We start from the raw sequence: 27,320 nt of genomic DNA on the forward strand, positions 1-27,320 counted from the left end.
GAGAAAAGTCTGTCTCCGTGTCCTGATAAAAGTGCCCCATGTCTAAACCCGCCTCCTCTCACACATTGGCTGGCTTCCCACTCACCTAGGGGAGCCGGTGCAAAGTGGAGAAGTGGGGGTGTGTTCTCCCCTCTCCATTACAGCCATCTAGAGGGCTGCTGCAGTAACAAGGGCCTCCTCGTAAATCAAAGCTGCATGCAAACTCACCCTGCCCCCACCCTCGAACGACCCCCCCCCACCCCTTTGCGTGGAGCCTCCGCTGGCCCCCCCAGCTTGCCACGCGGCATCTGCATGCCAGGCTCCGCCTGGCGCATGATCCGCTCCAGTCCCAGTTGGTCCCGCGCACGCACCCTGCGCGACGCCCCCTGTCACTCAGCCGCTTGCGCCGCGTCCGTCAAACCCTGCCCTCATGTTTTGCAGCAGGCGCTGAAGTGAATGGGAGAATCGCCCCAGCACACTGCGCTGCCTCCGCCAGATCCCCCCAGCCCCCCACCACCAGCCACTCTGCGCCGCCTCTGCGCGTCTGTGGTCTGGCTGCATCTATCCTCTGGCGCTAGAGGCGGCAGCGCATGTTCTTGAAGGAAGAGTGGAAGGAAAAAAACAAGGGACTATCGTGTGGAGAGACCTAAGGATTGCCAGCGGTGGAAGCAGCGTTCCCAGCGCCCCCCCATCCTCTGCTGTTGTTATTCGCCGTGTCCGCGCAGCCGAAGGAGAGATGGACGTGTCCGTGCCTCGGCGCTGGAGTGCCGCAGCCAGCATCACGCTGGCCCTGCTCCTCCAAGGTACCACTTCCATCTGCGCCAGCCGCGCGGTCCCAGATGGATGGGACGGGGAGGGGGGCTTCCAGCTGACTCTGACAGCCTAGCCCGGGCTGTGTTTGACATGGACTGACTCTCCCCAGCCCTGCTGGTCTTTCAGAGGCACTGAGAACCCCCGCTTCATGTCCTGTCCGGTGGCCTTCGAGGGGTGTGTGTTTGGGGGGGGGGGGGGGGGAGTTGTGCGTACACAGCACTTAAACAAATGCTTCCATCCATGCACTATACCCTCCCCCTTTCGCCCCGAGATATCTTAATGCTGTGCTGGCGCGTTGCAAAGCTTACATAACATAACATGCTTAGGGATGTTGAGTGTGGCGGGTGGGGGCGCGGGGGGGGGGGGGGGTGTACAATGTTGGGGGATGTTATCGTCACCATCATCCGTCGCAAGGAGCACTGGCGCGAGCCTCGGAGGTTTCCTCGCGGCGGCCACGGGGCACGACTTGGGGGCATTACTGCCGTGGCATGGATGCAAGGGAACATTGGACGCGTGGGGGGAGGGTGCTGGGAGGGGAGCTGAATTAAAAGGAGGTCACCCAGACGCCATCCACGGTAGAGCATCTCTTGCTGTCCGCGGACGGAGGGGGATGAGGGGGGATTTAAAGCATTGATGGAGCAGGGACCTAGCGCCGTGTGACGGGCTGCTCGCCTCTCATCCATGAAAGCGCACAGTCAGTGAGCAGCACGGGTGGGGCCCGTGCCCCGCCCTCTGATGCCCCCACCCTCTTCTCGGTGTCAAGGGGCAGCAGGGTGAGGGACGGAGGATGAAGCTTGCGGGGGCCAGGAACTGCTGTGTGGGGGGCTGTTTATAGAATTCTCACATGGGGACAGTGGCTATTATGGCGCGTTATTTTACAAGGCTGATATACTCAAGGCGCTCTACGTTTATCACACAACTCACACTGCGTTGCCACCCCCGCCAAGGGTTAACTCACACTGCGTTGCCACCCCCGCCAAGGGTTGTCTTCTGCGGCTGGCGCAGATTCGCCAGCAGCAGGTGGGCGAGCCCCCCAGGCTACATTGCGCCAAAGTCCAGCCCGGCTGTTGGGGTTTAAGGTAGTGTGTGCAAGCGGAGACCTCGGGGGCTGACATGGCCGATGGGACAGGACGGACAATGTCAGCTCTGCGTGCATGCTGGTTGCATTACAGGTTTCATCCCTGCAAGGCACGCGCCTGTCTAATCTAGCGCTTTGAAGGGTGCAAGTGCTGTGCGCGTGGGCATGAAACGCACATCACTTCTGCCCCCTGAGGGAGCGGCCTATGGGGCGCGGGTGGCACCAGTGTCGGCTGGCACACCTCTGCGCTCTCACATGTTGTAAATGTTTCATTATTTCCATGTGCACGCTGTTTGTCATGTGTTTCACTGCATCTGCAAGGGACTGGGAAACTCGACACATCTGTATGTCAACAACCAGCTGGGATTTCCCTTGGACCGTATTCGAGACACATTGTCAGCCTCCCTTCTTCTGCTGGCGGCATGCAACATATTTGGGGTGTTTTCGCAGATGCTTGGAACGCTCTTAGAAGTGTGTTTTTACATGTCTGAAGTCCAGAAACTGCACTGAGGTTGTGGGATGCAGCCCCAGAGCACTTCCGCGATGCACGAGGCACTTCCTGTGTTTCTGCACCACGCCTGTGCAGCCGTGCAAGTCCAGCAGCGTTGCTGCGGGCGCCGTGATCTCCCCCACAGAAGCGGTCTGTTCGGGCTTCTGGGGGCTGTGGCCTCACACAGAGGCCGCTCAACGACCACAACAGAGCTCCCACGGCAAGACATGTTCTGCACACGTCCCTTTAGGTATTCCACCCAAGAATCGTCTCAATAATGCTGCCTTACTGTAAAAATTTGAGAAAAATGTCACCGACCAAAATATCGACACGGTGAGGATATGTAAATATATGTTATCTCACTTGACTTCATGCATATGAACCTGGCATCCGGGCTACTTGTGGGCTGCGCGGGGAACTGCCTCAGAGGGGAAAATTGAAGAAGAAACATGGATGTCGCCCGTATCTCCCCCGTACTCCCGCAGGAACCGCTGCTCAAGCTTCACCCCAGGGCCCTGCAGGGGTCTGCAAGCCTCTACAAGGAAGCTTGCACCGCACCGTGGATCTTTGGGGTGACGTTTGGGGGCGGATACGACAGGAATCCATAAATAAATAAAGGGACTGAAAATATGGGCTGGTAGACCGGGGGAGAAGAGGGGGGGCGGAGGGGGGGGGGGTCAGGTGGGGAAGGGGATTGTGCAAGCCAAGACCCCCATCCCACTGAGCATTCATGCGCACAGTGGGGGGCTGGGAGCCTAAAGGATGTTGGGCGCCCACCTTTGCTTTTGCCAAGGCCCTGTGGCTAACCCCCTGCGGCCCACGAGTGAAGGCAGCGTACAGTGGGGGCGGTGGTTGACTATGATTTAAAAAAGAAAAAAAAAGAAATTCCCTGAAAAAAACAAAGATTGAAGTGACGTTACAGTTAGACGTGGAAATACGTTCTTAGTTATATTTAAAAGAAATGCTTATAAAAGCAAGGGTGAAAGTGACATTACATTTAGATGCTTAAATACGATTACAACTAATCTTTAATACCCCAAAACACTCAAATTCACAAGTTATAATCTACTAAACTAACAATAACTTGCACCAACACCAAGCACTGCTTTTGACCTCACATATTACATTCTCATGACATTTTAAAAGGCATAATTGATGCTATCACTGATGACATTTCGAATGACATAATTGGGGACATGATCGGTGACATCACTGATAACCACATAGTGGTATACAGCATATGGTTACTGAGTGAACACGTGGGACGAGCGTAAACCCAGAAGGCAAATGTGGTTCTGCATGTTGAAAGTTATATGGTGAAATGCTTACAAATCAATAAAGTTTGGGGTGCAAGTAGTACTCCACGTTTATCAAAGTGGAGGCTGAGTGCACCTGACATGGATTGCACAGACACACTTCAAGGTAGATTGTGACTCGAGGCCAAAGCCTGTTGCACAAAATCTGTCAATAAGGCCAAAGTTTCTATTGACAATAGATTATCCACCCACGGATATCTGGGTAGGTGCCTGTGCTAAAGGGTCGTAATACAGTGCTATAGACGAAGGACACTTCTAAGGTCTGGATGTTTATTTCCAGAACTTCGCTGAAGACTTAGCGGTATTGCAGATTGTTAAAAAAATTCCAATGTACGGTGTGGTACTTCGATGTCGTTTATCTCACACTAGTGTTGTAAGCATGGCTGTAAGGTTTTAGCCCATTGTGCACATCTCAAGAGTGTGTGCAGTGTATTGTCCATACTACGGAGGGTTGTCCACAGGGCCTGGAGTAGGCGTGTTATCAGTGGCAAGCACATACCTGTTGACTTCCTGACTTAAAATTGTGGGTAATGTGAAGCCTGTTCGAGGGTAATCCTGTTACGGCAAATAGAGTATGGACACTTTTTTGAAGTGTGTTCAAGGTTTAAAAAGGAGGTTACTCCAATAAATATCTATGAAGGCATTTTGTTTGTTAGGACGGTGAATGCCAGTAAAAAAAGCGTGACATCAACCAAATGGGAATGACTTGACATATATGCTATATGTCCACCGTACGATCAAAGGTTATGTTCATTATCACGTCACTGGGGAAGAAAATTGGCCACATGTGGACTGTGTTGAATGACTTCAATTCCACGAGCCCTATAGAACACTGTCACAAAGACTGGATGATGTCATCAGTTTTGACATTTGAGATGTCATCAGTGATGTCATCAGTAATGCCATTTAACATGTCATGAGTGATAAAATTTGTGAGATCATAAGTAGAGCAAACCGGTGACACAAGTTATAGGTAGCGCAGTAAAATATAACTGGTGAATACCAGTGGCTTTTTTAGTTTTTTAAATGCTGTTTTTTATGTCACTTCAACACCACTATGGTCATTTTAACCTTTATTTTTATTAGTGAGGTTTTAAAATAAAATGTTTAATGTAAGCTAAGATCTTAATACCATACCTAACTATAATATCACTTTAACCTTTGGCTTTTTCAGTGCAAAAAAAAAATAATTTAAAAAATATATATATATATATGTATGCATGTGTGTGTGTGTGTGTGTGTGTGTACACGGTGCACAGATGTGGAGTTAAAATTAGTAAATCTATACTTTTAAGCATCTACCTTTCCAATATTTTAGGCTTCAATGTTTTCCCCATAATATTAAGTATGCACAATATTTCTAACATTATATTTATCGCCTTAGTACCAAGAAGTTTAGGAGTTACAGTGCTTTTTAAATTCAATTACTGTAGGTGAATATAAGTTGAAGCTGCTTTCCTCTACCTAGGAACAAAACGTTGCCAGTGGAGTACTCCCGGCTCTGTTTTTGCTGTCTTAAACCTCTTCTTACTTATTTAAACATTGTACAAACAATGATGCTTTTAGAGAGCGTACCATTATGAAATATAGACCGAGTCATAGCATGGGCACTAGAACAATCATGCCACATAAACCATCACTTTTTCAATCCACCAGTTGCTTGGACCCGGAAGATACACTGTTCCAAGTGGGGTTTAGTCACTGCTGAGAGCAGTGAATGACTTTAAGACTCCAACAGGTGAGACCATGTTGCATTGCACTCTGCCTCACTTTAACTCTTTAACCGCGGTGCATATTCCGCCGCGGTGTGGAGTTCTATTGAGTGGGCGGGGCCGCGTCGGGCAACGGACGTGTGCAGCACTATCGAGGTACTGATCGCGACAGCCGTTGGCCGACGTGCGCACACAACCGGTTAAACTTGAGAACTGATGGATAATTAGCTCAAATCAGTGTTATTGTCATTTCCAGTCCAGCATGGAAGGGCCGGGTGCATGGTGTAAATAGCTTGTGTCATTTGTGCCAGTGTCACATGGATGCCATAGAAGCTGCCACTTGTGAGGGCCACTGATGTGCGCCAATCATGTTGAGGCGACTTTGACATAGCACCTGTGTGAGGTCTTGCAAGAGAAAGGGGTGTGTGGCTGAGGATGTCTGAGCAATTTGTAATTTTGCTCTTTAGGGATATATGGCAGAACCTGTATGCGGGCAGTGCCTAGGTGTGGGTGTATGTCTTGTGCAGGAGTTGTTAGAAATGTGCCCCAATCGTGGCACAGACAGTGTGGTGCTGCATCCAAATGATAGGGTGAGAGGGGAGTTGTTCTACCGTCGCAAACTTTTGTAATTGTTGCGTGGCTCACTGGTGTCCAGAAGAGTTGGGTCCATGCCTTATTTTCATAAGACACAAGATGCATCTGAGTACAATACATCTAAGTAGAACTTATTTACACATTCAGTAGCTACCCATAAAAGCCCGGCATGGATCACACCCAATTTGACCTTTGACTCGTGGGTTTGGCTTATCATGGAGGAGGCAGGTTTCAGGCATCAGGCTGTCAAGTTCATTACTGCGGCTGGCGGCCATGTTTTAGAGGACGAGAGAAACCAGTACTCAATGTCACTTCCTAACTGCACTAAAGCTGCCTGGATCACTCTACAGATACCAGTCTGTCTACTTTCTTGAACCCATCCACTGGGACACTCTTCCAATGAATGCCAAGGCTGGCCCAAGACTAGAGGCACCAACCACTGGCACACTCCTCCACTCAATGATAAGGCCAGCTCAACACCAGTGGCTACCCTGTTACACTCTTCCACTGAATGCCAAAGCCAGCCCAACACTGGAAGAACCCAGACACTGGCATTCATCTACACTCAATGCCAAGTCCAACCCAACACAAGACGGACCCAGCCACTGGGACACTCAACCATGAATGCCAAGACCAGCCCAGTACTAGTGGAGCCCAGCCACTGGGACACTCAACCATGAATGCCAAGGCCAGCCCAACACTAGAGGAACCCAGCCACTGGGACACTCAACCATGAATGCCAAGACCAGCCCAACACTAGAGGAACCCAGCCACTGGGACACTCAACCATGAATGCCAAGGCCAGCCCAACACTAGAGGAACCCAGCCACTGGGACACTCAACCATGAATGCCAAGACCAGCCCAACACTAGAGGAACCCAGCCACTGGGACACTCAACCATGAATGCCAAGGCCAGCCCAACACCAGAGGAACCCAGCCACTGGGACACTCAACCATGAATGCCAAGGCCAGCCCAACACTAGAGGAACCCAGCCACTGGGACACTCAACCATGAATGCCAAGGCCAGCCCAACACTAGAGGAACCCAGCCACTGGGACACTCAACCATGAATGCCAAGGCCAGCCCAACACCAGAGGAACCCAGCCACTGGGACACTCAACCATGAATGCCAAGGCCAGCCCAACACTAGAGGAACCCAGCCACTGGGACACTCATCCATGAATGCCAAGGCCAGCCCAACACTAGTGGAGCCCAGCCACTGGGACACTCAACCATGAATGCCAAGGCCAGCCCAACACTAGAGGAACCCAGCCACTGGGACACTCATCCATGAATGCCAAGGCCAGCCCAACACTAGAGGAACCCAGCCACTGGAACACTCAACCATGAATGCCAAGGCCAGCCCAACACTAGAGGAACCCAGCCACTGGAACACTCAACCATGAATGCCAAGGCCAGCCCAACACCAGAGGAACCCAGCCACTGGGACACTCATCCATGAATGCCAAGGCCAGCCCAACACTAGTGGAGCCCAGCCACTGGGACACCCTTCCATGAACGCCTAAGGCCTGAGCGGGTTGCTTTACCGCTCCCCTCAGGACAGGGAGTCTGCCTGTTCTCCCCAGGCTGTTCAATTCAGCTGGGTTGGAGATACCTAAGTGCGCTTGTGTGTTTGGCCAGCCGGAGAAGGCAGGCCAAACACAAACGCACACATAGAAGTGCACAAGCCAATCCTCCTACCGCTCTCAGGGCCCTGGCCCAACCCCTCCCTACGCACACCGGCTCAGCCAGCAGGTGAAAAATAAACTGATGGGAGAATATTGTTTCATTTTTCACCTGTTGGCACTGAGGCAGTGGGGTGACGCTCCTCCGGCGTTGGAGAGAAGCCGCCCCTGCTCCAATGTAACCAAATACAAGTCTGTCCTAATATCCAACATTTCTAATCGAAGTGTAGCCTGCTGTTTCATTTTTATATGCAAAAAGCAAATAGATAAATACAAATGCAGTTCGGTGATGCATGCTATGGATTGTTACTGGCAAAGAGTAACAGTGCTTTGCAGTCAGCAGAGAGAATGTGTCTCTTCCAAGATAAGAAAAGTGGCCCACTTCGATAACACGGCCAAGATATATCCACTTTCTCAAAATTAGCTGAAAAATACACCTGCTATTTTCGACATGAGCTGTAAAACTAAGCAATCTTACTGCGAGCAGGAAATTGTGTCAAAATGAGCATAAAAATGAGCATATTATTTTTAAAGCCATCAGAAAACTAAACACTATGTTCAAAGTTAGTCGCAAAATCCATCTATACTTCCTCAAAGTTCACAGTTGAACGTTCTTCTTTTGTGCTGTGAATTTACAGCTGCTTTCCACAAAATAAGCCTGAGACTAAGGGGCTGATTCATTAAGATTTCATGCAGGGCAGCCAGACAACTTGCTGTGCTGCGTTGTGTGAAAGCAGACATCAGAAATGTGCCGCATTTACAAAGCTATGGTTAATTTCTGCTGCCTCCTTGTGCTTGTGCACCGTATGCTGACTAGCACCAATGCAGGCACCCTTGCACCATGGTACAAGGCAGCCTGGGTTACCAGCAGGATTGTTTTTGAGTAGGAAGTGACAGCTTCCTGCACAAAAACAATCCTTCAAGGCATCGTCCTTTCTCTATGTGTGATGCTTGCTTTAGACCAGGTAATAATAATTAGAACATTGGAATGTTGGGAGCTCCATTGAAAACAATGGAGTGCTCTGGGCTTATAATGGCTGGTATAAGCCTGGAGCTCCAACATTCCAATGTTTCTTTGTTCACAGCTCTGGCTGTGAACAAAGGCTTCAGGGAGCCTGAGGGGATTCCAATCCCCTCATGCTTCCAAAAGGCTTTGTTTGTTTTGTTAGAACATTCTGTCCTCTAGTGACAGAATGTTCTAATAGCCTTATAGCCCTTCGTAGATGGGCTATACCGCTATTAAAGTCCCTCTCCCTTGTTAAAGGCCCTCGCCTTCGGCTCGGGGCCTTTAACGCTGGAGAGGGCCTTTAATAGCCGGTATAGCCCTCTACGGCGGGCTATAAGGCTATATTAGAACATTGGAATGTTGGGAGCTCCATTGAAAACAATGGAGTGTTCTGGGCTTATAATGGCTTGTATAAGCCTGGAGCTCCAACATTCCAATCTTTCTTTGTTCACAGACTCTCCCGATCCGAGAGAGTTGGAAACCATTTCCAAACCGATTTGGTCGGGAAGCTTTCCAACCCACATCAGAATCGGGCCCTATGTGTGCGGTATCTGTAATACCACCCCTGATGTGCAGCGCAGAACTGGGGACTTTGTTTCAGACCACACCTTCAGTGCTAGGCCTAGTACTCTTCATGAAGGTCCTGGAATATGGCACTGGCCTTGCAGTGATGCATCAGTACTGAACACAGTGCACCTAATTATTCCTGGTGCACTGTACAAAGTGCCCTGGGCGGGGCATTCACCTCAGGACAACAAGTGGTAGGAAGAACCTGGCACAGTGCTCCAGATAAGGTCTCCAACTCTGAGCATTATGTACATCATGAGTCCTACTGTATTGGACATAATACCCCGAGTGGCTATGCAGAATTGGGCACGGTGCTCCAGCCGAGGCCTTCTCTGCTAGACCCATCACTGCTGGTGATGGGGTCTCTTGCAGTAGACCCAACTGGCCTGATTTACAAAGACTATTTCAACACTTATCTTTGAAATACATTTGAAAACCGGAAAAACTTATGAGTTTGTATGTTATATCACGTTTGCCTCCTTTAAAACATTAGTATAAATTAGTGAGCAAGAATGTGCAACATACATGCGTTACCTGTGTTTTTTAAGGCTGCCTCTAGAGAGTGGTTAGAGAAATCCCACACAAAGCTGGCAGAGATCCACTCAGATGCAACCTTATGGTTATTCCCCAATATTTGTAAGCACATCCTTGTTTGGGAAGGGAGTTAAAGTACTTACAACAGGAGTAATTTAAGAATGGACGTAAGCGTAACCTGCAAGGCTTATAAGTCAGGTTTGTTTTTAAATCGACCCAGTATTTCTAGTGTCATAGGCAAACTGGGCAAGGGAATCCAGATAAAAGTAGCTATAAGCACTATATGGAATAGATGTTATTCTTAGCCGGTTTATTAGCGCTCGGCTTACCAACCTCTAAAGTAAAGAAGACTGGGTCCTCTGTGCCCAGCTTATCATTTTTCACATGCAGATCACTACATTTTCAGGTATGAGTATTCAGCTCACTGAGCCATCTGACTAGTGACTGGATGGGATGAAGTCCTCAGTACTCTAGATCAAACTGATAAAGAGGTCTGCTGTGTTCCTGATGGGGCCCGCAGAAATGGCCACAAACATGGGGTTGAGTCCTCAAGCTCTAAGGTCTCAAGACCTGGACACAATGATTCAGGTGAGGGCTCCAGAACAGGACACAATACTCTGTGTGTGGTCTCACCAGCAGTGTGCTCACACAATTTCCACATTCCTCACCCTCAGCACCTCAGCATTCCTCTATTTCATGTTGCAGTGTTGTCTCATTGTTTAGATACTTTTAGGTCATTAAGTCTATCAGGCTCTGGCCATAAATCCATAATCCCCATAATTTATGGAACCCAGCGATTACCTCAGCAGATCAAGATTGAAGATTCTGGCTTTAACTGCTGCTGAGTCCTTCATAGTGGGTTCAGTCTTTGGATGGCAGGAAGCAGTTGGGAAAGTTGCCTTGTTGGGGTGCCTGTTTGCGGTTATGTTAGTGCGATGGGTGCCTGTAGTGTCGGAAATATATTAAATACAAAATAAATGTAAAGAAATTAAATGTATTTCTTGTATCTACAAAGGCCCACTCGTGAAGAGTGGTACAGCGCAACCCCCCACTGCCCGTTCAGCTCCTTTATGTCCAACTTGCATTCTACATTCCAAATGACAATTCATCCCATCCTCGTCGCCAACTGTAGTAGGTGAATGAAATAAATTACATTTATTTCTAGTATCTATTGAGGCCCACTGGTGAAGAGCGGTACAGCCCAACCTCTCGCTACCAGTTCAGCTCTGTATGTTCAACCTGCATTCTACATTCTAAATGACAACATAGAAAGTCATGACGTAGAATGACATGACGTGAGTGCATGTTCCCTACTGTACAACGCTGGTATTAGCCTTATTGTCCAAAGCCGGAGGGCATTGAACAATTGTAATTGCCTTTTCACCTCATTATGAACTCTTGCCTTTAGCTTTGACCCTTAATTTCAGGGTGGGCAATTCAACCTGCAGGTTCCCTCATTAGAGGACGTCATCTATTGTTACCCACATAATTCTATACTTTATTTCTGCCCTGGGCCTGTCCCCTGCTCTGCCTTGTCTGTATTAGACCTTATCTGTCTGCCAATGGCTCTGAGAGTTTTACCCCATCCTCTCTTCCCCTTGACCCCACTCCAATGCATTTCTCTATGGTCGCCTTGAAAATAACGATTACATCTGCTCTAGGTGTTGACATGTTGTCATTGCAGTACCGGAAGGAGCTTTTGCCATGTTTAAGTGCACTCTGTTTTATAGATTTTTTATTACAGTGCGAGTAATGTGCAGCGCTCCACTGCACTCTCGAGAAGTACTTTAACTTAATAAAAATGTTTTGAAAAAATTGGTAAAGTGCTGAACCTGCAGGATTGGACCGCGGATCGCAAGCGCAGGATTGTCTGAACCCTTTCATTCTCAGGACGCAATCGGAATGTTTATGTAACACTCGACCAACTTCGTGCATAAGACCTCTGCTCTAAGACATATCTTCCTATACAAGATGGGTTAAAACTATAGAAAGACAACAATGCATTAGGCGACATGTCAGGCATAATGGAAGATTTTCAAATAATTAATTTTTTTAATGAAGTTGGGATACAGGAATAAAAATTATGGTTTATCTACTGCCTCGTAAGAGGTGTTTTCCCCTTGGAAAACAACTTGCTGAAAAAATGAGACTGCTGTCTTGTAGCCATTAATGGTAGAGCTTTGAAGAGTGGGAAGGCTGGAGTGCCGGGAAGCATTCAAAGCATTGATTAAAGGCCTTAAAAAATAGCACACTTTGGTGAAATCCAGGTCTGAGGCTGATTCTAAGCCTGGTAAACTGTGAGCAAAAAATATGAACCACTGTTGACTTTTTAATATTAAAGAGGAGTATTTTGGATATGGAGCAAGGAATATGTGTTGTCTTTCTTAACTCGAAAAGAGCCAAGGGTTTAACGTGCTTTTTAAAGCCGGACTCCCTTCATGTTAGAAATAAATATTTTTAGGCAATGCAGAAATGATCCTACCTGTGGCTCTGGGGGAACAATAGGTGAGAATGCCATTCAAGAACTTTGAGGCAAGTGTGACTACAAGGTTGGCCACCCTTGCGTTGCCTATGGGGTAAAAAGTTGATACTTAAAAAGAACCAGACTGAAGAAATGCCTCAGAAGGTTGAATGAGTTTGTGTGGTATAACAGCGGGTAATTTGTCAAAAAAATTGTGCTGGGTCTCCCCTCAGGAGGCAGCTTGCACCAGTCTCCTGTTAGCGCCGCCTAAAACAGAATCAACTACTAACCATGAAAGTGGGGGGTTGATGTGGAGCAATGGCCAGAGCTGCTGTCTTCGGAGCTGGAGAACCTCCTTCGTATCTCGTCACCAGCTCGACAAATCATTCAATCTGCCCGTGCCTACCATAAATGAATGTGTCCTTACCTGGTGCACATGAAAAGACCTAGTGTTGATGATTAAGTGCCGGTGCTTAGCACCGGAAAACACCGGCTCCAAAAACAAATCTGTGTATGAATATGAAAGCAAAATTGGCACAAAAGAAGGCACTTAACAGTTTAATTCAACTACAAGTGGGATCTGATTTTTTCTTGGTCCTGAAGAATGCCAATGAGACTCGATCAGGGCACTCTAAGGCTGAAACATGTCGACTTGAACTGATGCAGAGCACATAATAAAAGCTCTAAAAGGCATCAATACCTTGCTTTTAATCTTGTCGAGGGGCCCAGAGTAATAAAAGAATAACACATAGTACTACTTAGGGGCAACCTAAAGCAATTTTAATAATTAGATTCGGTCTTCCCGAAAAGAAAAGGTGCCACTCAGAGAGCTCCCTTGTACTTCGAAAGCTGAGCCTGGCCAGATATGTCGAATGCCTGTGGTGAGAACTCGGTGATGAAACATGCCACTGAAGTGAGAACACAGTGGGTGGGAGTCCTCATAATAAACCAATAGGGTTCCAGGATGGACCTCACTAGGTTGATTGACTCCACCAATTATATTGGCACTCCTTTATTGTTTAAAGTTATGTGAATGTGGAAGCAGGGTGAACAAATGTACGCTTCTGCCATCCTCCTTTCATTGAAACCACTGTAGAAAGGATCACCAGAGCAATAATGCTGCCAGAATTCTGTTTGGTAGCCAGAAAAAGGACATTTTTCCTAGTTGTGTGTTCTTTTGATAACTAAAGTCTAAATCCAGAAATCCTCTTTCCATTACAGATTCCCAGAAAAGGTCCCCTTGGATGCAATGCAGATACTTTCATCGCACATGCCACATGTGTGTCAAGGCTGCATGGTATCACCCCAAAGTGATTGCAGCCATTGCATCTAAGGCGATCTCTCCCAGTGACCCACAACAAGTTATGATTTATGTTCAGATAAGAATCTTCACTTAATACCTCAGAACATCCAAAACTGGCAATATTCCACTAACACCTGGATCTCAAACCCCAGTCTTGCATTTTAAGGATGAAATTCACGAATCATTGTTTGCAGGTGAGTTGAGGTTGGCGTGCAATATTAGTCCTCTCTGTGTGTACGATCCTAATCCTAACTCATTAAATCCAGCTCAATGGAATTCAAATTTGTAAGATGCAATTATGAATGCAAATATTTCCCCAGAATGGAATGTTGGAAATCAGGATACTCCTAGGCCAGGCAGTCTGCAAAACAATGTGCCATTCAGTGAGTACTTGCACGCCAACTTGCAGGAAGGTCCCCCTTCTAGACAGCATGTAGTTTTGCTCCCGTCAAACGCCAGAGCAGAGGTAGGAATGCAAAACAAATACCCCTTATCTAATGGAGGTGCAGGTGGAAGAAATCCCGCAATTGAACAAAATGTTCTCTTGTGAAGAAAAAAAGTTTCAATGTTCAATCGTCATTTGCAACACAGTTAGGTATTCAGTATTTGCACTTGTTGTTAAATCTACAGAAAGTACATGTGAGACATAGTTGTATTCCAGGCATATACCTGTGGAATAGATTACATATGCAATAGATTTCCTGGAGAACTCCTAAAATCCTTTGGGTATCCCTGAGAGGTTAGAAATGTGTTCCATATGTATGAGTAATTCAAGTTTGGGGGAAAATGGGGGTGTGGGGTTCTCAATTCTCAACAATTGATTTAACAACCTCCCCTGCATCCAACTGTTTCATATAAAAACCTCCTCAGAAGCTTAAACATGGTCTTCTCCTGAACTCTAAAATGACAACTCACAAACCATGGAGCAGCATTGCTAAAGTTTCACGCAGCGCAGTAACCAAAGTCGCCGAGGTGCGTTGCGTGAGAGGGAGAGAACAGGACAGTGCCTATCTGCTCATCATATTCCCAAGCACCAGCGTACTTTCTGGCTGCTTAGCGCTACATGCACACCTTTGCGTCATAGTGTAATGGTGTATGCTATTTCTTGCTTAAGTTTTGTGCTAGAGGCATAACCTTCTAGTACAAAATATTCTATTTGTACATATTTTAAGACATTTCCCACTTTCTGTGCTGTGTAGTGCAGCATCCATGCAAAGTTTGAAAATGTTTGAGAAAATACTTTGCACCTGCCTCCACAAGGCATATTTTTTGACGCAAACCATGTCTATCATTGTTAGTAAATAGGGCTTTGCATCAAAACTATGGGGTTAGTATTGCATGGGAAAGCCCCTGTAAGACTACTTGAATGCCTTCGTGATGCAAAATAATGCAGACCTGTGCAAAGCGCTATTTGCTTTAGATTTAGAACTTTCCGACACAAAAAAGTTTGCGGAGGAAAGTAAATAGTTTATCAAGAATTTGCACCAGTTTAGGTCACTTTTGTGACTTTCAACCAGGGATAAGCTGTGATAAAGGAAGTGTCATAGTTTTATTGAACATTTGCAATTTTTTGGGATTTGCAAAATACCAGATATGAACCAAACAACGGTCTTTTTTCAAAAAAATCTATTTATTCCCATTATGTTGACTTGCCTATGAAATTTTGAAAATACAGAAGATGGGTCAGCAAATATTATGAATTAATAAGTTATAGGCTTAATCATGTACAATATGTCAATATGGTATCCTCTGTGAAACGCGGAAGAGCAATCCTGAGAGTGAAGCAGCCGCTAATAAATATCACAAGGCTGTGATACACAGTTTCCCATTATCTATTACTAATATTTCATGATAGATTTGTAAGATTCATCTGCTATGATTTCAAAATTCATGATTACAGCTCTAAAGCTGTGAGAAGATCTCTCTCTCTTGACCACAATGGCCAACCTGCTCCTTAGTCTCCAGGGTATCCGAAAAAACCCCCATTGTAACTTTGTATATTGTCATCTAGGTGCATTCTTCCGCTGGGGGGTTTCAAACACCGAGATACCCTGTGGGTTCTTTGTCGCGGTTTAGAAATCTGCTTCATTAATTCCTTTATACAGCAATACCCCTGAGTTTAATGGCGCACAAAGCTTAACGAGAATGGAGTAATTATAGTGAATTATGAAATTGGTCAGAATTCATTATGTAAATTGAACATATAATATAGGTATGTCAGTTGTAGATTGCATACCAAAGACAATATCATGCTACAATTTGACGGCCTGGTATAATTTGGAGTGGAGAACAGTTGAGATGTGAAGGAATTGTGCCATTGTAACGTTAGTTGAAATTAGAACTGAATTATACATTTTTCTTCCCTTAACACATATTTACCACAGTGATGCTCAGAGGAAAACTGCCCCATATGTTTTTCAAAACTCTGGAGCTCCCTACTGGTGGGGCACGAGGTCCTGTTTTACTGCCTCAACCAGATGTCTATGGTCCCACTGGAACAGACGAGATGTGCCATCTCCTGCAGAACAGAGGCATCTCAGTCTGGGAGCTGGCAGTCAGAGTCCTCATTTATTCCTACTGGAGATGTTTGCTCTTTCAGTTGTATCCATGTGCCAGACCATCTTCTGTAGCTCATTTAGTTGCAACACAATTTGTGGTGAATTTTCACCGCTCTTTAACTGGTGCTTGGCTACCTCTTGTGAACCATGTCATGCCAAGTAGGGCCCTCTCTTCAGTGTGCTTCACCAAAATAAAACACCACAAGTCTCATTGTATCACCCGCTCCATGTCAGCGTGTTCACTGGATCTAGCACACGTCTGGATGTTAGGGTTCCTTGGGCCAACGGTGGATACAGTGACCTTTAACCACAAGAGTTTGTGCTGGTAGCCAGTCTGGGGGACTGCTGGCTCTCTTCTTTATATCACTCATTTGACGTCCAAAATATGACACATTTGACATATATTAAGCTTGTGGTTCTTTAAAATATTGTGCATTTCATTTTGTCTGCATTTGTTTCGCATGCATACCATATTACTAATCACAGCCACTAAATGTGACCCTCTAAAATGGCTTATTATGTCCCACAATTCTTTGCTCCTGCACCAGACATTGGAGCACTGGCATAGCCAGGTTGTGATGGGCTCCGTGAAAGCAAACACAATGCCCTCCCAGCTTACCTTGGGTAGTAATTATTATTTCACAGCATTACTAGAAAAAGAGTAAAACAGCGGTAATGATTTGTTCTTTTTTGTACAATGCCACATAGAAGGGTTTTTTATACTATCAATATTCACGACTTGCCATGCACCATACATTGTATGATGTCTCTCCTCAGGCCATGCCAAGAAACAGGCACTGTATGCTGCCACTTGTCAGAGCTTGCCATGCAGCATGCATTGTGTGCTGCCACTTGTCACAGCTTGCCATGAAGCATGCATTGTATGCTGCCTTTTGTCAGAGCTTGGAATGCAGCATGCATTGCATGCTGCCGCTTGTCAGAGCTTGCCATGCAGCATGCAGGTTATGCTGCCACTTGCCAGAGCTTGCCATGCAGCATGCATGTTATGCTGCCACTTGACAGAGCTTGCCATGCAGCATGCATGTTATGCTGCCACTTGTCAGAGCTTGGAATGAAGCATGCATTGTTTGCTGCCACTTGTCAGAGCTTGGAATGCATGCTGCATTGTATGCTGCCGCTTGTCAGAGCTTGCCATGCAGCATGCATGTTATGCTGCCACTTGACAGAGCTTGCCATGCAGCATGCATGTTATGCTGCCACTTGACAGAGCTTGCCATGCAGCATGCAATGTATGCTGCCACTTGTCAAAGCTTGGAATGCAGCATGCATTGTTTGCTACCGCTTGTCAGAGCTTGATGTGCAGCATGCATTGCATTCTGCCACTTATCAGAGCTTGAGGTGCAGCATGCATTGTATTCTGCCACTTATCAGAGCTTGAGGTGCAGCATGCATTGTTTGCTGCCGCTTATCAGAGCTTGAGGTGCAGCATGCATTGTATTCTGCCACTTATCAGAGCTTGAGGTGCAGCATGCATTGTATGCTGCCACTTGTCAGAGCTTGGAATGCAGCATGCATTGCACGCTGCCGCTTGTCAGAGCTTACCATGCAGCATGCATTGTATGCTGCCGCTTGTCAGAGCTTGCCATGCAGCATGCATGTTATGCTGCCACTTGACAGAGCTTGCCATGCAGCATGGATGTTATGCTGCCACTTGTCAGAGCTTGGAATGAAGCATGCATTGTTTGCTCCCAATTGTCAGAGCTTGGAATGCAGCATGCATTGTATGCTGCCGCTTGTCAGAGCTTGCCATGCAGCATGCATGTTATGCTGCCACTTGACAGAGCTTGCCATGCAGCATGCATGTTATGCTGCCACTTGTCAGAGCTTGGAATGCAGCATGCAATGTATGCTGCCACTTGTCAAAGCTTGGAATGCAGCATGCATTGTTTGCTACCGCTTGTCAGAGCTTGATGTGCAGCATGCATTGCATTCTGCCACTTGTCAGAGCTTGAGGTGCAGCATGCATTGTATTCTGCCACTTATCAGAGCTTGAGGTGCAGCATGCATTGTTTGCTGCCGCTTATCAGAGCTTGAGGTGCAGCATGCATTGTATTCTGCCACTTATCAGAGCTTGAGGTGCAGCATGCATTGTATTCTGCCACTTATCAGAGCTTGAGGTGCAGCATGCATTGTTTGCTACCGCTTGTCAGAGCTTGATGTGCAGCATGCATTGTATTCTGCCACTTATCAGAGCTTGAGGTGCAGCATGCATTGTATTCTGCCACTTATCAGAGCTTGAGGTGCAGCATGCATTGTATTCTGCCACTTGTCAGAGCTTGGAATGCAGCATGCATTGTATGCTGCCGCTTGTCAGAGCTTGCCATGCAGCATGCATGTTATGCTGCCACTTGACAGAGCTTGCCATGCAGCATGCATGTTATGCTGCCACTTGTCAGAGCTTGGAATGCAGCATGCAATGTATGCTGCCACTTGTCAAAGCTTGGAATGCAGCATGCATTGTTTGCTACCGCTTGTCAGAGCTTGATGTGCAGCATGCATTGCATTCTGCCACTTATCAGAGCTTGAGGTGCAGCATGCATTGTATTCTGCCACTTATCAGAGCTTGAGGTGCAGCATGCATTGTATTCTGCCACTTATCAGAGCTTGAGGTGCAGCATGCATTGTTTGCTGCCGCTTATCAGAGCTTGAGGTGCAGCATGCATTGTATTCTGCCACTTATCAGAGCTTGAGGTGCAGCATGCATTGTATGCTGCCACTTGTCAGAGCTTGGAATGCAGCATGCATTGCATGCTGCCGCTTGTCAGAGCTTACCATGCAGCATGCATTGTATGCTGCCGCTTGTCAGAGCTTGCCATGCAGCATGCATGTTATGCTGCCACTTGACAGAGCTTGCCATGCAGCATGCATGTTATGCTGCCACTTGTCAGAGCTTGGAATGAAGCATGCATTGTTTGCTCCCAATTGTCAGAGCTTGGAATGCAGCATGCATTGTATGCTGCCGCTTGTCAGAGCTTGCCATGCAGCATGCATGTTATGCTGCCACTTGACAGAGCTTGCCATGCAGCATGCATGTTATGCTGCCACTTGTCAGAGCTTGGAATGCAGCATGCAATGTATGCTGCCACTTGTCAAAGCTTGGAATGCAGCATGCATTGTTTGCTACCGCTTGTCAGAGCTTGATGTGCAGCATGCATTGCATTCTGCCACTTATCAGAGCTTGAGGTGCAGCATGCATTGTATTCTGCCACTTATCAGAGCTTGAGGTGCAGCATGCATTGTTTGCTGCCGCTTATCAGAGCTTGAGGTGCAGCATGCATTGTATTCTGCCACTTATCAGAGCTTGAGGTGCAGCATGCATTGTTTGCTGCTGCTTATCAGAGCTTGAGGTGCAGCATGCATTGTATTCTGCCACTTATCAGAGCTTGAGGTGCAGCATGCATTGTATTCTGCCACTTATCAGAGCTTGAGTTGCAGCATGCATTGTTTGCTGCCGCTTATCAGAGCTTGAGGTGCAGCATGCATTGTATTCTGCCACTTATCAGAGCTTGAGGTGCAGCATGCATTGTTTGCTACCGCTTGTCAGAGCTTGATGTGCAGCATGCATTGTATTCTGCCACTTATCAGAGCTTGAGGTGCAGCATGCATTGTATTCTGCCACTTATCAGAGCTTGAGTTGCAGCATGCATTGTTTGCTGCCGCTTATCAGAGCTTGATGTGCAGCATGCATTGTTTGCTACCGCTTGTCAGAGCTTGATGTGCAGCATGCATTGTTTGCTACCGCTTGTCAGAGCTTGATGTGCAGCATGCATTGTATTCTGCCACTTATCAGAGCTTGAGGTGCAGCATGCATTGTATTCTGCCACTTATCCGAGCTTGAGGTGCAGCATGCATTGTATTCTGCCACTTATCAGAGCTTGAGGTGCAGCATGCATTGTATTCTGCCACTTATCAGAGCTTGAGGTGCAGCATGCATTGTATTCTGCCACTTATCAGAGCTTGAGGTGCAGCATGCATTGTTTGCTACCGCTTGTCAGAGCTTGATGTGCAGCATGCATTGCATTCTGCCACTTATCAGAGCTTGAGGTGCAGCATGCATTGTTTGCTACCGCTTGTCAGAGCTTGATGTGCAGCATGCATTGCATTCTGCCACTTATCAGAGCTTGAGGTGCAGCATGCATTGTTTGCTACCGCTTGTCAGAGCTTGATGTGCAGCATGCATTGCATTCTGCCACTTATCAGAGCTTGAGGTGCAGCATGCATTGTATTCTGCCACTTATCAGAGCTTGAGGTGCAGCATGCATTGCATTCTGCCACTTATCAGAGCTTGAGGTGCAGCATGCATTGTTTGCTACCGCTTGTCAGAGCTTGAGGTGCAGCATGCATTGTTTGCTACCGCTTGTCAGAGCTTGATGTGCAGCATGCATTGCATTCTGCCACTTATCAGAGCTTGAGGTGCAGCGTGCATTGTATTCTGCCACTTATCAGAGCTTGAGGTGCAGCATGCATTGCATTCTGCCACTTATCAGAGCTTGAGGTGCAGCATGCATTGTTTGCTGCCGCTTGTCAGAGCTTGACAGACAGCATGCATTGCATGATGCCACTCGCCAACATCTGCCATGTAGTGCACATTTAATGATGTGATTTATCAGCATCCCTCATGCAATGTGGATTTCATTATGTTGGTTAGCAGCATCTGCCATTGGTGCAGATTGCAAGACGTGATTTATCAGCATAAGCCATGCAGTGCGGATTTCACAATGTAATTTATCAAGGTCTGCCATGAAGTGCAGATTGCATAACATGGCTTTTCCGCATCTGCCATGCAGTGGGGATTTCATGATGTCATTTATCAGCATCTGCCGTGCAGTGCTGATTTTGTGATGTTAGTTATCAGCATGTGCCGTGCAGTGCAGATTTCATGTCAGTTATCAGTATCTGCCATGCAGTGTGGATTTTGTGATGTCAGTTCTCAGAGTCTGCCAGGGAGTGCGGATTTTCATGATGTCAGTTATTAGTAGTTGCCATGCAGTGTGGATTTAATGATGTCATTTGTAATGTCTTGCCATGAAGTGAGCCTATGTATGGATCTATGTGTGTGAATATGTTTCACTATGTGTTGAGCAAAAACCTAGCTCAAGCACAACAGAACATTGGAGAGGAGCATCCTCCCTGGAAGATAAAAGACAATAGATTTTATGACTTCACACAATGATACACTCCCTGTATGATTCTAGGCAGAATGGGTTCTATGACGTCATAAGCGTGGTCAAGAAGTAAATGGTCCAGCCGCGCCATCCAAACGCCCAGTGGCCTTGGCGTGGTCTTGTTCCCTGCTATAATGTCTGTAAAGTGCTCATGCGGCGAGCCGAGCTTTCTCCACTCGTCTAGTGATTTGCTGCCCTTGGCCGCTTTCTGCGCTGCCCATTTATGATTGATTAATGCGAGTAATGTTCTCGAATTGTAGTTAAATATTTATGCGTTGGAGCTGTAAATTCTAACTTGCATTAAGATGTTGGGTTCGAAAGCAGAGAAGAGCGCGCACTACCCCAACCCGATAGGTCAGCAGGGCACTAGTGAAATCACAGGCTTTCTAGGCAGGTAAGAAAAAAGTGTATCTCAGTCGTGTGTCGGGCATGATCTGACACGTGGCTGAGTCCGCCCGAACGCTACTGGCATTCTGGCGGCACAAGCCAGTCTGTTTCTTAGCATCTTACATGCCAACATTTAAAAGAGGAAAGTGGGATATTTTGAAAGAAAATCGGAGAAAGTTATTTTCTCCATTTTTTTTTTTTTTAAGAGTTATATATAGTGCAAACTAGACATGAGACATCGGTTATCAAGGCTCTTTACATGAGCACCAATTTTGTTACAGAAGGACTCGTTCAATTTTGTTAGGCATGGGGAGATTATTGATTTGCCCAGAATCATAGCATCGTTGTTGAGACTCGAACCCGGTTCCCCAGCTTCGAGGTCGACTGCTCTAGCCGTAAGACTACATCCTATCCAGCATAGTCAATCTTTGGAGGGAGACAGTTACATTAAAGCCATTTTTCCTCCACAAATTTGGAGTCTCCCTCCTGAATCTGCTCTGTTAGCATGTATACTGTTGGCACAGACAATGGCCCTCCTGCAGCCAGGCCAGAGTGGCCAACCTTGGAACTGGCGATCCAGGTTCGAGTCTCGGTGTCAGCTCAACCTCCTGTGATTCTGGGCAAATCGCTTAAATTCCCCATGCCTAAAAAAACACGAATGTGTCCTTGTGTAACATTACTGGTGCTCGTGTAAAGCGCTCCAATACCTTCGGATCGAGTTCGCTATATAAAACTGCAAAAAACAAATAAACTGGGAGTTTGTAAGGTACCTGCTGCTCCCAGGCCTCTGTGCCATGAAAGGGAAGAATGTAGTAAAAGGGGACTTTGTTTCTCGGCCTGGGTCTCCCCAGACGAGGCAGTTCCGGGCCTAGGGCCAGAGCCAGGCAGCACACACGTCCAGCTGTTTATGAATGGGCTTCCTGCTCTTCCGGGTCACGGAAAGGTCAGCGCTACTGCTCAGAGCGTTAACCTTCTCCCCTTCTCCCCAAAGCTCTGGATTTAGCGTGAAAGACAAGAGCCCCTGTCTCACGAGGAAGGCCCTCGGAGCTGACCCGCCCATGAAGCCTGCCGCTGGCTTGGGAATCTTGACATGGCAACCCAAGGCTGTGCTGTGTGGCTCCCCGCATCCACGCCATGATTGCATGGATTGTAGAGATGCAATTTTGCACGTGGTTTTGCACATAGACGGCAGGAAATTTTGCAAGTAATTTTCTGGACTGCAATAGATTGCAGAGATGCAATTTTGCACCGGCCTTTGTACTTCGATTGCGACATTGCAATTTTGAAAGCGTTTATTTTATTTCTTTTTGTGAAGTGCAGACTAGGCCCGGGGGCATCAGAGTGCTTTTTCAGTAGAGACAACATAGGCCAATCAACAGTCGGTAAAATTAGGGATTACTTCTCTTCAGAGAGTGAGGAGGAAGAGCAAATGTCGATCGAAAAGGATACATTTTAGGTCCTTTTTGAAGGTGAGGTGACAAGTGGTCAAACGGAGGCTATAAGGGCAAGAGTGCAGATTCTTGTGGCACTGCCAGTCCTTTCCAGAGAAGGACTTGGACATGTAGCGTTCCGCCTTAAAGATGGGAGGTGGGAGTGGCGAAGGGGTACAAGAAGAAGGGATTGAATCCCGATTAACGCCTGAGAATTTCGATTTCTCCGTTAGGTATGAGGCTGATGAGGATTGAAGTGCCGTGTGCTTGATGTAGTCCAAGTGCTTTTCTGCATTCATGCAGAGATTAGATTTTCCACCAGTTTTTTAGATTTCTGACATGGAAGAGGTGCAATTTTGCACCAACCACCAACAATTCAGGATTGCGAAATTGCGGATGCGCAAGGTGTGTAACTGGCGCATTAATCCACTGAGCTGTCTTGCCATCTATCTGGCCATGTCCATTCTTTGAGAAGAGAGTGTGCTTTTCCTCTTGTCCAATGTGGAATCAGGAGGGTCTCCCGGGTGATTCTGATGGCAAACTTGCTTCTGAGTGCCCGTCTTCCTGGCCTGTTTGCAACTCTGTCAAAGCCGTTTGATACTTTAAGCCAAATCCTATCTCAGTCTTGCTTTCGCCTAAACAGTTTAGGATGGATGTTACAAGCCTGATGTGTAGTTCTTTAAGAAGGTTTTTAATAGACACTATAAATGTCCTTGTGGAGTTTTGTTTTAAGCAGGTCTCATATGCCCTTCATACAGCACTCGATTAAAATACCAAAATGTACCACAATCTGACATGTGAAGGCAATGGGCTGTATAGGATCTATTTAAAAGTATTAGAACTTTTCTGTATCCTCTAACAGACGTGGGCATGTAACATAATATTTAGTGCGATTTATTTGCTTGGTAGTCAATGTGTTGCCATCTTTGGGAAGTTAGGAAATTGGCTTTTGATTGGAAGCAATGTATAATGTGAAGAATACTCTTTTCCTGTTTTATTCTACTCCCTCAAGGTGAAGGAAGATCTGGAGTTTGACCAAGACATGTTGTATCATAATGCTAAATATTTTGACAAAGGTGACCTCTCATCTTTTCAAAGAGAATACCATTAGTCCAAATGGTAAAGCATATTAAGATCCTCCTATAGACTTTGGAGGAAATTGATAATCCTCCAATTTCTGAAGGAAACTCTAAAAAAGAAATAGAATCCACTAGCAAACTTTCCTCCTCGAAACTGTTCCTACTTTGGAGGAAAATCATCTATTGAATTCAACTATGTATTATGAGTTTCCTGCAGAAGTGGGATCATGTATAATCCCATTGAAATCTAAATGAGGTCTAGAAATATGCCCAAAATCACATTATATTTTGGTCAAGTACTATAAAGAAAAATTCTCAGATTTGTTTGGCCAGCAATGGAGGCCATTCCACCTTGTGTAACTGCACCTACAGTGTTGTTTTCACTTACTGGTGTAATCTACAGATGGTATTAAAACTGAGTGAAAGCTACAAGCTAATGACAGAATATCCCTGACTCTCAAAGGTAGTGGAGGGGCTAGCTCACCTTAATCCTCATTCCACAGGGCGCTGGCGGTCCCACACGTCTATCACACCACTTACTTCAATTTCACTCCTAGGCGTTTCGAAAGAGATGCAAGAAGTGGACTTTGAGATGGAAAAGATTTTTGCACGTTTGCTTTCTATGGGAATTTCTAATTCATAGTGCCACGAACCTCTTTACTTGTACACTAAGCACTTGTAAATAAAGTTGATAGTGGTCTGTTGTCCACATTGACACTGACACGGAATTATACAATCCTTACACACATGTTTGAGAAAAGGCTGAATCCACACAGGTTTGCCATTCCATTGTCAATTCCATGGATTGACATGGATTTCCACATTCGTGGGAATTATATTGTAATACATTTTGTTCGAATCTTGAGAATATATTTCTCATATTTCAGATGGCTAAAATGATGTTTATATTCACAAAATGCATGGAACAGATTTCCTTGATAAACCAAAAATTCACAAGTATTACTCGAAAAATTTAACTATCATGGCACCGAATCATCCTGGATTTGGGGAGTTTCTGAGGAATCTGTCTTTGGCGGAAATTAGATATCCAACTAATGCCAAATTTAGTTCCCAAAATGCTGGCAGTACTCAGATAAAAAAAAAAAACATTCAGAGCTCTCACGCAAACACTGTTTCATTTTTTAATAGCTCACTCAGCCCACCTTTTTTATTTGCATGCTGGGGCTTTAGTCCCTTTTAACCTATTGTCAAGCAAGAACTACAAGTCCCAGAAGTAAAAACAAAATTGCTGGAATGGATTGCTACTCCTAAATGGGACTGGGAGACTTGAGTATTAAACATTATGCCATTTTGGAAACACCGCCTGAAACATGAAGGATACTTCTAAAGCTTTGTAAATAGAAGCAGTATTTCTTTGTGGAATTATGCAGTTTCCATTATGCATGATGCAGAACAGCACTAGTTTGTAATTAGGTCTTTTGGTCCTGTCGTACTCTTCAAAAGCGCGTATCCTCTAGCGCTGGGGGGTGCATTAGTTTCAGTTCTTCATGTATTATTAAAGGAAAACTGGCTTTGACTCAAGCTCTGTCATTATTCATTGCTTTTAATGTTGCTCGAATATTGAAAGCAGTGAATTGTACAAGGTGCAGTGGTGTTCAGGCCATAAAACTAACTACTGGACCCACTGTATATTAGGAGTAATGTATGTATGTGTTCTTGTAAAGCGCACTGCTGCCCTGAGGCGTTGTGGCGCTGTAGACCGCTGGGGAACCCATCCTGGCTATCCCTGTGAGATTGTCCCTACTGGGTATCTCCAAGGTGAAACCAGGCATCCCCGGCGTATGTGAGGGGCCGTTGTGGAGATGAGGCAAGCTAATGCCCAGAGTTGCCGAGTGTGATCCCTGGTTAGATTAGGCACTGAGGTGAGAATTATCGAGTCCGCTGACCCTGGTCCATGACCCTGCCGCGTAGAGAATGGAATCCTGGTCCCGGGCCGTTCTCTGCTTCCGGGTCTGCCGCCTCTAACCAGTGAGCCACACCACAATGGTGGTACTGCTTGTAACACTGCATGTATTCATGAATGAAGGCCCCAGCTTTAACCGGGCCCCAGGGGGTCCCATGTCTTTATAAAAAGGGCAGTCCATAGAAGACATTTTCCAAGCTGTGCTGGGGCCTTAGTTTTAACCGGGCCCCAAGGGGTTCACACAAGGGGTCAAGGTCCAAGCTGTGGTGAGCCCTTATCTTTAACCGGGCCCCAGAAGGGGTAACGAGTCCCCTTAATGTTAGTGTCTAGAAGCCAAGGTTCAGGCTGCGGTCTGAATCCCTCCAATGATGGCCGCCTCTAGAGTGTAAGGTCCAAGCTGTGGTGGACTGCAAGACCCAAGTGACGGCCTTTTGAAGACTTACCAGTAATACCGTAACTTTGTGGAGAATTATGGGACCGGAGTTGCCCAGATGACTGCATTGACTGTGATGGGAGCCTAGGCTGGTCAATTTATTGCAGAGCACGTGGCACGGTGGAGGTGGAGGTGGGTCCTAAGCAGCCTAAATTGCGGCCATTGAGCAGTGGGGGAGGGAAAGGGGATTCATTATTGGGTTTGGTTGTTGAATACATAAGAGAAGGCATCATGTTAAATAGGGTGCAAGGAGGCAATAGATCCGAAGGTTTTTTGAAAGCAGCGCTCAAGAACGTCAGGCAGAGATCTTGGGAAGAGACTTCAGTATTCTTCGGGCAAACCTTTAGAGGATGGAGAAAGATTCCACTGGTTTTTGGAAGCTTGGATCTCCAGAAGCCATAAATCTGTACAGTGCAGGGCTCACTCGTCGTGAAAGTTGGCTATCAACATTTTTGCATACCCCACCTCTCCAGAAAAAACACAAAAGGCATGGTTGGTAAATTCGTAGTCCATTGATTTTCATTTTAATAAATGCTCGCCAACCAGATCTTGTAAAAATCACGTGGTGCAAGATTTAAAAATCAAAAATAGTGACTCTTATAATTGCATACTTAAAAAATATATTTCCTCGCCATCCTCACCTTTTATTACAAGAAACGTGTACCCATGGGCTTGTGTTCAGTGACTGCAACAATGTAATTGTTTTACAGAAGCTAGTTTTCTCTGGGGAGCAGGTAGGTATACTGTGTCTGTACTCGCGCCAGACAAGATCAATACTGCTAA

At 46.2% G+C, this 27,320-nt stretch overlaps 1 protein-coding gene across 2 annotated transcripts in view; it reads left to right on the plus strand.

Annotated features, from left to right (window-relative positions):
- The first annotated feature begins 416 nt into the window (after positions 1 to 416).
- Positions 417 to 27,320, plus strand: part of IGLON5 (IgLON family member 5) — a 976,255-nt gene continuing 949,351 nt past the window's right edge. Inside the window, exon 1 of one of the 2 annotated variants that reach the window (XM_086929916.1) lies at positions 417 to 782. In XM_086929916.1, the coding sequence (XP_086786042.1) occupies positions 716 to 782 (67 nt within the window). In that variant the 5' untranslated portion in view covers positions 417 to 715. The remainder of the gene's footprint in view (positions 783 to 27,320) is intronic. The other variant, XM_086929918.1, reaches the window with a different exon arrangement.

Source organism: Lissotriton vulgaris, chromosome 7 (assembly GCF_964263255.1).
Source record: "Lissotriton vulgaris chromosome 7, aLisVul1.2, whole genome shotgun sequence".
Lineage (NCBI taxonomy): Eukaryota > Metazoa > Chordata > Amphibia > Caudata > Salamandridae > Lissotriton > Lissotriton vulgaris.